Source organism: Fusarium mangiferae (genome assembly GCF_900044065.1).
Source record: "Fusarium mangiferae strain MRC7560 genome assembly, contig: FMAN_scaffold019, whole genome shotgun sequence".
In the NCBI taxonomy this organism is placed as follows: domain Eukaryota; kingdom Fungi; phylum Ascomycota; class Sordariomycetes; order Hypocreales; family Nectriaceae; genus Fusarium; species Fusarium mangiferae.
Window position 1 is genome coordinate 720,378 of NW_024573939.1, and position 11,353 is coordinate 731,730.

Consider the following 11,353-nt stretch of genomic DNA (forward strand, 5'->3'; position numbering starts at 1 on the left):
TCGTAAGACTATGCCTGGAATTAATTTCAAGAGTTGCCGTATTAGTGAGCATTGAAAATGAGCATCTGAGACCATTTGGAGATGGTGGATTGAGATTCAGGGATTCAAAGACCTTGGATCCCCACGTTTCATTGGCCTGCCATGACCGCCGATCAATTTATTTATAGATCAGCCGTGGGGGCCAAATGGAGAGACCCAAACAACACTACAGCAGATAGCATAGCCGACATGGACCGCGAAATACTCGGATAGAATATCAAGGACATGTACAGTATCCGATGCCACGAGGGAAACATACTGAAATCTCCACTTTCCTACTCCTATTCCCTACACGTGGCTGAAACATACCTTGTTGCCCAGTGTTCATGGATTTAGGAGATAAATTTCAGCAAACAATCACTTTCTCATTCAATTCAGCCCCATTAACTTGAGAAGTAGTTAATATATTCCGTATGCAAGAACGACAACAGCAACAAATGCGAGAGGGCAATACTTTGTCGCAGACCATATGTATCTTTTGTGCAAACTTGACAGACTGCTAATAGCCGCAAAAATATCAGCAGCGCTTGCATGAGCGGAGTCGATTGCAGTTATGGATACTTACTGTTAGCGCTAGGATATAATGGTTGAAAGTCAAAGTAGTGGGAAGATTGGTAGGCAACATTGGCATTGCGTTTTATTGTGTTACGTTGACTTAAGAGCCAGATATGCTGCTAATACCCACGGGCTTGATTTCTCAGTCTCACCGCCTCCAGAAGGACATTACCTGTAATCATTGTCATATCGTGGCGTTGCTGAAAGCGGAGAATGATAAACGCTGCGCAATACTCCAAGCATACTGTATCTTCCTGCGTGTTGTGATGGGGACTAGACACCCCAAGGATAAAACACGGGATCAATATCCATACCGCCGCATGGAGACCGCTACTATACGTTCTCATGGTGTATTATCTCCTGAAGATTTCGACCGGCGACTTTCTCTTACGGCCTCGCGGCATGATGCGTCCAGAAGCTCTCGATTCAGTGCACTACAGGCGCATACTGGTCCTCAATTTAAGAAACAGCATATCGTGGAGCTTTTGGGAAGTCTGATTCACACTGTTTGCTGATACTAGTATTAAATGAAGTAATCATCCCTGCAGCTACGGTTGAGCAAGTCGTGCAGGCTTAGATTATAGCCTGCAAGTCACCGAGACACGGGACCCTGAAATGAGTGCAATTTAAGAAATATACAGTTGCGTATAGACTTTCCGACTCTGCTGATGAAACGGCGCATTCCCTGTCCTGTGTTACCTACTGGTTGAGTAAATGTGACTGAAGTACATGTGCTTTAGCCACGAAGGGCTCAAAAGTCACGTTGTGAGTCATAGCCAAGCCTATCTTATTGTAGGCAGGCTGCATCAAAAGCTAACTCCCGTCTATCCGGAAGTAATACATAATTAGAATGGAATAACTCAACATAGCTCTGTGCTACGTTGAGCAGGCCTGGTAATAGATCTTTTGCTAGTTGTGAATTACTCGGAATGAAGCTGTCGCTGCACGGCGTCTGCCACCTTGTTTTTAGGCAGATCCTGTGGGATACCCTGTAGTTGCGTTGGCGAGGGCTGTTATCTACGAAAGTCCACTTTGAGATTACAGAGACTATCGGCCGTTGGGAGGCGCAGCCCGTACGAATTGATCGGTCTGCACCGCGTCCATCTGTGACCACGATGCCTGTCATTCGATTCATCTGTGGCTTATATTTTCAATTCCATTTGCGCCGATATTGATGAGTGCGATGTACTTGACACGAATGATCCGCAGGCATTCCACTGGAACTTAGTGATGGAACATCTGAGGAGACAGCAAGAAAAACGACAGGAAGAGTAGTATATACAGGCTGAATTCAAGGTCAAGGTACACTCTGTGCTCAAAAGATCAATGTTGACTGGCACTTTTGTTTGTTATTTGTAGAAGGTCAGGAACTGAGGTCAATCTTTGAAACAAAGCTATGTCGTAGCCCTTGAGATATTGCGTAGTGTTTAAATAATCGTCCCGATCCCTCTCTTGAGGCGAAAGGTAAGCCTCCATACATCAGCCTGCCCCAGTGTAGATCTTCTAGTAACCGATTTAAGAGCTACGCTGGTTCAATGGTGCTGTGACAAAATGCCGTGTTGTTTCTGCCAGACAAGTACAATCTGGACAGATTTCGGGATACGGCTTAATCTCCAGCAATGGACAGCGACGAATGAGTCCCGATCTTGAAGTGTGTGGTAGAAGTTTCAATTGTATCGTCGTATTTGAGGTAAAAAGGCAACAGGGCATCTTTCAAGTTTAGTGTGCGGCACAGTCGAATGATATCTCCTGGCGGTTTTGTCGGCTCTTAACAGAGCAAGACAGGCCATAATGTCAGATCATCAAAGTCCAGGATGACAGGAAGAGTGGATACTCGCATGCATCCCACATTGGCTCTCAGTCTCACAGCAGTAAGCACTATCTGCACAGCCAGAAGTGCGGAAAGCAGCCGCCTTGTGCAAGCCACTAAGCTAAACTTTACTTGACCTATCAACCTTCGTGTTTCGGTATGAGACTATGAGGCTATTTTTAACCCCCCGGCAGTCAGCATGCTATTCAGCCACTTTTGACCGTGTTTGTTGTTTTGGAGATGGCTGTGCCACCGCTACCGTTCTACGTATTGGCTAGCTTTCCAATCGTGCAGAAATGACTTATGATAAGACACATAGATAGGCATACCCAAGTAAGAGCGCAAGCAAGGCAGGGAAAATAAAGTACTTATGCATCCCTTGGCAACGGACTTGGACTTTTGCTCAGAAAGCATCAAAATGGATTTTCCTCTCCAATATAAAACTTTTGAATACGAGGCGCTTCCATCGCCGACATCTATACGCCTCCTACGACCAATCAAACAACTTAAAAGCCCGGAAGCTACTTCTATCAATGGAGTTCCCCTGCTGCAGTTTGTGCTTGAAGCCTCGGAGCGTAATGATCGACCTCTCTACGATGCCTTATCTTATACTTGGGGAAACCCGAAATCTGTCCGGCACGGATTGCCCGACGAATACGATACTCAGCATAAACATGTTATAGCTGTCAATGGCCGCCTATTCTATGTCACAAGGAACCTTTACGAGGCCCTTTGTCGACTTCAGGAGCCCCATAGATTATCGGAAGATATTGATAAGCGATATAAGCCCTATAACAAGACGAGGCTTATGCAAGCTGCTGAGGAAGGAAACTTGACCCTGGTTATGAGATATCTTGAGCAGGGCGCCGATCACACATGCCAAGACAGGTTTGGTGAGACAGCTCTGCATTATGCAGCCGAGAATGGGTATCCAGAGGTTGTGAAGGCCCTTCTTTTCGCAGGAGCACAGGCAACAACCCTGGATAACACGAATCGCGACCCTCTAGCCTGTTGTATTTCACGAAAACGACGCCAGTGGGGTGAGACTTGCGAGATCCTACGCAACTGGCTAGCTCAACCTAAGGGAAAATCTCATTTGGAAGCGTCTTCATCTGGGAGAGGAGTACCTCTCTGGATCGATGCCATATGCATCAATCAGGATGACATTGCTGAACGCAATAGCCAAGTTGCAATGATGTCGCAAATCTATGGGTCGGCGCGATGTGTTGTGGCATGGCTTGGAGAAGAAGACGATACGACTAACGCGGCTTTCAATTGCTTGTCAAACATCCCCCAGCCTTCAACTGCCATTGCGAGAAGTTACCATAACTCTTATGCACGGCACTGCGATCATGTGAGAGGGAAAGTCCTTGACGTAAATGAGAGGCCTCACAATCTGCCTATGTCAGTTGCCGAGGTACAAGCTGTGAAGAGCTTATTTACCCGCACCTGGTTCTCACGTACATGGGTCATCCAGGAAGCATCACTTGCCAGAGAGATCGACATCATTTGTGGCTCCTTTCATTTTGAGTGGTCGAGTATATTCACCCTGTTGTTTCTGCTTTTTGGGGAGAGCGGATCGAATGATATACTAAGCGACGGTGGTCCCCCTGCAAAATTCGGAAAGGCTGGACCAAATGCGCAAATCTTGACTCTTTTCGCCATCAGAAGCCGAACTGCCCCCAATTCCAGGGAAGCAAGAGAAGCGAGAAAATATTTTCTTGGAAAAGATATCGTCGACCCTCCGTGCAGTCAATTGAGCATCCTTGCCTTGTTTCTTCTCACTTGGGACTTCGCTGTGTCTGACGGGAGAGACAAGGTATTTGCATTGATGAATGTGTCAGAGCCTTCAGAAGGATTAGCAGCTGACTATTCGAAGTCAATCGCTGAAGTGTTCACCGAGATGGCCATGATCCTTCTCCGCGCCAAGGGATACAATAAAGTTCACGATTTACAGGGGGAAATAGCCGATGACTTAGAACCCCTCGAATTGCTATCTTTTGTTCAAAAACCTGGGACTCCTCAATGGAAGGTAAGTCCAGCGGTTATGAAAAACAAGTATGAACGCCCTGCGGATCTTCCTACTTGGGTTCCGGCTTTCAATGCGCAGCTGGTTTCTATTCGAATCTATCATAAGCGATACAATGCTTCAGGAAGTCGTCAAGCTGTTATCCATAATTCTCTGCCAGGGATACTAAAGGTTGATGTTTCAATCGTTGACACAATTGCTGAGGTAGAACAATATCCGCTATCAGAAGGCTATGGGCGCATAAACAACGACTGTACTATCGGATCATGGCTGACGATAGTATCGAAGCTCTGTACCACTTATCCTAGTGGAGAAAGTCGTACCGAAGCATTGTGGAAAACCTTGGCATCAGAGCATCAAAAAAAGAGCAAAAAGCCAGAAGCAGTCGAAAGCTATTTGCAGAATATCGTGCTTCAATGGATAGTCAAACACAGATGTCAAGACTCCATTGAGAGGCATACAGACCTATACAAGGTTTTCCAAGAATTATTCAACACGGATTCATCTGATTTGCCGCCTCCGATCTCTAAATTTATGAGCAGTAACACGGAGCCTGTAGGCAAAAGCTCAGAAATAGGGGCAGATGAGCGATACTTTAGGTGGGGTTTGATGCGATATATGAGGGGAAGGTGTCTGATGAGAACAGAGCTAGGCTACTTGGCGATATCATCCAAGGAAGCGAGGCCAAAGGACCGTGTAGTAATTATCGCCGGGGGACGTACGCCGTACATTCTTCGTCAGATGAGCGATAACCAATTTACATTTGTAGGCGAGGCTTATGTCCATGGGATAATGTTGGGCGAGTGGCTGAGAAGAGAAGGTTGCAACTTTCAACCCGTCGAGATCAGATAGTTATAGCCCGTCTTACATACTTCTGTTGTTATCTTTAATTGATCGTCTCGATACCTGAATCTTTCTAACCGTAAGTGCCCTCATCACCGGCCTGATGGTAGCGCACCTTACCCGCACCTGGGACGTTGGAAAAGTGTAACCTCCTGTAGGTAGGACGGCCTAAGATCCGCTCGTGATGTTGTACACAATCGCCTGACAGGTAGGTGAATTCTATCTTATCTTCTACTAAAGCCGACGCCAGGTGATGTCAGAGAACTTGCCTAGAAGCCTTTTACCGAAGAACGGTCGAGATTGGAGAAACAACCGAGGAGTAAACAGTGGCTATATGGTTATACAAAGGCGAACCTAGTGGCCAGTTGATTGCACTGAACTAGTTATGGAGATCTACTTCAAGACGCCAGTAGCGATGTTCTTCTCGTCATGTCAGATTTACCTGCCTTGACTCGCTGGCCATCTTGCCTTGATTTCAGGCAAAAGAATCGTTTTTCAGCTCAACTGTAGTCGAGCAGCGATTAGCACTAATTATAGAAGCGACTTATGGTCAACTTCATCAATGTGGCTAGAAATACGGCTGATTGAATGGGCAAAAGTATCCTGTTAAAATTACTTGCCCCAGAATTAAAGTCAAGCGTTGAGATGACGCCCCTTACTACAACTAATTGGACCAATCGGCACAATCTTTGGTGGCGGCCAGCCCTTACGCATTATGGATAGGCCGGTCTAGAACAGCGCCTTCTCATGGTGCTCAGAGTCACGCAGCAATGTGGCTTTAATAGATTGTGCAGCTGGCTTTATGGCGTAGCTAATGCATGCAGGTTTTAATATCACATATTAGACATGCTTCTGAGTGAAGCAATTTCATGCAAGGGAGTCTAAACCTGGTAAGGTTTGCACTTAGGCGTGAGTTTTTTTAGCTTATATTAAAGGTTATAATAGAGACTTTGAAGTATTTGCTAAATTATAGTTTTAACTGTAATTAATACATTAAGTATAAAAATATAATAATCAATAATATAATATCTCCAAAAGTATAAGATATACTACTGCTAGAAATATTAAACTTAGAATAGAATAATACATACCTAGCTGTTGTTTAAATAGTTCAAGCCATGCGCTTAGACCTCCTTGTCTGGCATGCACCAAAGCCATCCTGGACAGCAAGGCTTTCCGGTAGACGCTACGGCAGCCTCCGGGAGACCCGCGGAGGGCTAGGCTACTAGTTTCAATAACAATTGGACTGCACATTCAAGCCTTACTGTGTTTTGTCTCAACTGTCAGAGTAAGTGCCTATGTACATAAAAGGAAGGGTAGCTCCGCCCGGGAACCACAGTCTCTAAGATGCTTGGTCCCAGGTGCCGTACGAGGTCTCAATTGCTACAATCTAATTTATTACCTGTTTATCGTTATTGCACAAGTCATTCAAAATGGCAAATGGAAACTGGTCATCCGCCAAGCTCAATGGTTCCACTGTCACGGAGTTATCGCTCTTCTCCAGTGTTCTTTCCAGCGATGGCATAACCATCTGGCACCTGATTGCGTACCGGCGTGCAACTTGGATACCGGCAGCTAATCGAGGTGTATGGAATTCCTATACGGGCGATATAGACGATGACTCCATTATAGCTGCGCTACGAGCTGACCCGCCGACTGACCTTCCACCGGAATGGTTCTTGGATCGCACTTTAAAGGTTGAGCAGGGCGATACGCTTGCCCAAGAGTCATTGGCTATCTCGCTTAACGAGGGCGTTGATACGTCGAAGCGTGTCATTATCCGTGCCGAGGGCCTGATTATCTATGCTGGGAGTGTCTTTGGTTTCCCCGGAAAGGAGGTCACAATACTGGCCCGTCGCATCATCATAGTACCGTCGCAGCCTGGCTGGCTTGCGTCAAGCGATCCTAAGATTGCTTCAGTCGTGATCAATACGGTCACGCCACCGGGTTCAATCCCAACTAAACCGGAAAAAGCTGGTAACGGTAAAGATGCCTACTGGGTCCATAACCAAGTTGGTGCTGATGCCCAGGACGGGAAACCAGGTGTCAATGGCACTGCGGGACCCATGGGTGTCGATGGTGGTTCAGTACTGCTGTGTGCACAGGTACAGTCGCTGGGTTTTAGCGGCTCTACAGGCCCTACTTTGTCTCTCCTGTGCGATGCCCGACAGGGCTGCAATGGCGGTGGAGGAGGTGATGACGGTAATGGTGGCAATGGCTATTCTAGTGACGACAAGTTTTATGACTATCATGGAGATGTCTCCATGTGCAACGGCGGCAACGGGGGCGTTGCAGGAAACGGCGGCAATGCCGGATTTGGCGGCAGTGGAGGGAGTGTCCGTCTTCGGATACTCAGCACCCAGAGCTCACTCTCCCATCCAGCCTTATCGCATTCGGCTTGGTGGACACATCGCATAGCGTATCAAAGGGCGCCGACGGCAAATGGGGAAGTCCTGGTACCCAGGGAGCAGGCGGAAGCGCCGGGTACGTGTATGTTTCCGAGGTTGAATCCTCAATCCGCAAGGTCGGGGGTACCGCCGGAAAAGATGGCAAAGACAAGACCGACTTCATACGCCCAATTATTCCCATTCCCATCGTCAATAATAATGTGTCCAAACCAGAGTTTCAGACTCAGTACAAAGCGGTTCAGGAAGGCCTTAACGGAGCTGGTACTGCCACCGCAATAGGAGCGGAAAACATCGATTCCTCACAGTTGCTGTTGCAGGCGGTTTTGGTGCAAAAGCAACAGTTCGAAGCCATGGTCAGCACATACTACCCATCTGGGGCCCCTACAGACGTTCAAATTGCCTGGGATAACTTACTGGAAATTGCTGAAAAGTTATAAACTGCGCTGGTGAAATACACACTGGCTCTGATAAAACAAGCCAGAGTCGAGTCATACTATGCACAGTCCAAAGTGGCAATCGCCCAGTTGCAAAACACAGATATAACCAAGACGATGCCTGCAGTCAAGACTCAACTACTTGTGCAGATGTAAAACGAATCTTATGTCATACAGAAGCAGCAAGTTGTTCAGGGTTACCTCAACGCCGTGCGTGCCATAGTCGCCCTGAACTTGTGTCGCACCACCATTACGCGCTCTCTGTTCCGTCAGGGTTGTTGGGATAACGTCACTGGTGCCCTCTTGAATGATGTTATACTTCCGCAGTTATAAGCCGAGAACACAATCCTAACCAAGATGGACGACTACTTCACTCCCATCAAGACCAATTTCAGCGGTAGCATAACTAAAGAAGAATACCCAGATTACTTCGGCTTCTAGAGGACCTAGGGTGCCGACGGGTCATCAATCTTTACCCGAATTAAGGACATGGTTCCGTTTTCCTTCTTTATTATGACCAGTAACTGTTTCAAAATCTTCGGTATTGACCCCAAGATGCAATTCGATGTCCGCATGTACTTATGCCAGGTTATTCTCAAGGGGGCGAAATTATGCGATGAGTCGCCCGAGCAGTTGGTTATTGACGTCACGGTTGGATTTACTGGTGTTTGTACAGTAACCAATGGACAGAGTCAAACAATTACAGACCCAGACAGTAGTGAGATACATACTACTTGGGTCGAGTATGTCTTCGAGACTGGCGCTATCACAACCGGCAACAGTTTGAGCTATAAAAGGGGTGATCCAGAAGACACTATACCAGACTGACAGATAGACACCAATAGGCTGCGCTTGATTGAGCTAGAAGCGAATGATCCTACTGTCAGTCGCCCTCTTTAAACACCGCTAGCTGAGTGGTAAGGGTCCTGGGATGATTAATTCGTTGGTGTATCCGGTGTGACTAGCATCTGGCTTGAAGTAGATGCTGTTTATCGTCCTATCTCACAGATGTTTCTCGCCAAGAGTGACGAGGGAGTACAGGAGACTGCAAATACAAGCTTACCCTCACAAAATATGGTGATCGCCATGGAAGCCGTCACCCCAACGCCCCTTGCAATCTCCAACGTGAGACTTGACCCGCCCAGTTTTACTCCCTTCAGTGCGGTCCCGGTCGACTTGGTCAAAGTTTCCTCTGCATCGAGCATTCTGCATGGTGTACAGTTGGCAATGAAGAATATTGCCAATATGGAACGAAGGGATCACCGAAGCCTCGCCCTATCTGGGCTGCAAAGCTTATTCATTCCCAACGTGTGTAACGCACGGGTACCACTTTTGACAACCCCCGCCAGATTTGTGATGTGCTTGGTCAGGCCGGCCAAGATCGAGTCAAGAATATGGATCCAGACACGCCAGTCTACCAGAGCGTTATGCTCGACTTTCACAAGGCCCTCATCAGCCAATACCACTCTCTAACCAGTGCCAGTCGCTACTCAGACATCATAACTGACTTTTGTGTGAACAACAATCACGAGGCTCGGATCTCATCGATGCTGAACATTAGTTCTTACGCCACGTCTATAGTTTGGGACGAGACTGTGGTCCTGGCGATGATTAAGGCTCTTCCTATGGGTAGTATTGTAATCTATGGACAGCATTAAGATGCAATCATAAAGCTGCCCCCACTTTAACAGCTCTTATATATTTGGAAGAATCTTGACGATATTCGCAACGCCGAGCCTTCTTTCTTGACTAGCGGGGATTCTGCAGCAAGAAAGTTGGTGCTGCTCGGCTTGCACAACCTGACTGGCCTAAGCAAGACGATGAGCTACACCGATAAAGACGTCGAACTAGTGGGATTCAATGCCACGACGACTGGTTTACACGCCCTTGACGGGAAGAATGCGTGGGTTGTAGGCCGTAACCAGACCATGAAGAGCGTTGGGGAGCTTATATTCACAAATACCCTCCAGGGCATTCACAAGGTCATGTTTGGCGACCTTGCCAACTGTCTCCTTGGAGAATCGCTTATGACCGCTGCCCACTTTCGCTGGCAGGTACACCACCGTGCTCTTACAATGGACGTACCTGTCGAGGCAGTCCTGCATATGATGCCCGCACCCTATATCGACGAATACTATCGCCTAGAAGGATATTGGACCATGGCTGACTTTGCCAGAATGCCATTTAACCTTCGATGCATTCAGGTGGGTGCCAATACCGACTTCACTAAGTCGGAGACCACCATGGTCGTGGCTCTGACAGAACAAGATATCGTTGCCCAGTTGACAAAGCCCGACAAGACGCTTATAAGTATTGACCATATAAACTCCGCGGGCGCTCAAGGCACGTTGGCCAGGAACCCTACGGCCGAGGAAGGAGTCATGCTTGACGGTGTGCAGATCGCGGATAGTTTCGCCGCAACTGCTAACCCAGGTGATCCTATTAGCACAGCAAAAAAGGCCGGCTGGTACTCTGGAGCTAGCCTAGACAATATGTATGCCGCTCAACAGGCCATGCAACAGATGCTTGCTCTTCACTATGGCTCAGAAGAGGTGCGAAAACATTCTTGGACGGCATTACCGCAGCCATCAACAGGGCCAAGGTCAGGCTAAGCACAGCTGACCCTGCCACATGGGCCACCATGACCCCGAGCCAGTGGGAGCTCGCCATCCGGAACGACTGGGAATTTCAGCGCGAGGGTCAGGCCATAACTAAGGACGTCTTTGTTGAGGACATTGTAAAACAGTTTTCCGATGAGCTGCCAAGTATGATAGGTTTCATTTCTTTGCTCGCTGGCAACCAATATGTCTTGATGAGCGGCCTCGCCAAGACCCATATACTGGATGTCACCGGTGCAATCGACGGTGGGCTTGTTAGCGGCAATATTCGATACGCGACAGTCGAGGCGGCTGTCCACGACATAACCCTCGCCCAAGTCATGACTCAGATTGACCGTGTGAATAATGCAGTTACAGATGCGCAAGCCATACTACAAGCCAAGCAGGACATGCTCATTGCTCAGAAGGACAAGCTGTCCCAGGACGAGATTGATCTCCAGGAGGCAGAGATTAAGGAGGACCAGAATGACATCTATAAGTTAAATCAACAGAAAGCAGAATTCCAAGACGTACAGCAGATGCAGAGCGATCCTCAGCACTCGACTGATCGTATCAAGGAGGCGCAAGATGGTATCGATGATGCGCAGCAGAGTATTACCAACCCAGGGGAAGTATAA

At 47.6% G+C, this 11,353-nt stretch overlaps 3 protein-coding genes across 3 annotated transcripts; all 3 read left to right on the top strand.

Annotated features, from left to right (window-relative positions):
* Window positions 1–2,822: 2,822 nt before the first annotated feature.
* Window positions 2,823–5,285, top strand: FMAN_15392 (uncharacterized protein; the record flags this gene model as incomplete). Its single annotated transcript, XM_041824996.1, has 1 exon — window positions 2,823–5,285. The coding sequence occupies one exon, from the start codon at window positions 2,823–2,825 to the stop codon at window positions 5,283–5,285; it is 2,463 nt and encodes an 820-aa protein (XP_041690421.1).
* Window positions 5,286–6,709: 1,424 nt separating this feature from the next.
* On the top strand, window positions 6,710–8,121 carry FMAN_15393 (uncharacterized protein; the record flags this gene model as incomplete). The annotated part of the gene is made up of 2 exons (XM_041824997.1): window positions 6,710–7,601; window positions 7,640–8,121. The coding sequence occupies 2 exons, from the start codon at window positions 6,710–6,712 to the stop codon at window positions 8,119–8,121; spliced, it is 1,374 nt and encodes a 457-aa protein (XP_041690422.1).
* Window positions 8,122–9,204: 1,083 nt separating this feature from the next.
* Window positions 9,205–11,353, top strand: FMAN_15394 (uncharacterized protein; the record flags this gene model as incomplete). Its single annotated transcript, XM_041824998.1, has 4 exons — window positions 9,205–9,426; window positions 9,468–9,755; window positions 9,810–10,612; window positions 10,666–11,353. 4 exons carry the CDS (start codon window positions 9,205–9,207, stop codon window positions 11,351–11,353), a joined length of 2,001 nt encoding a protein of 666 aa, XP_041690423.1.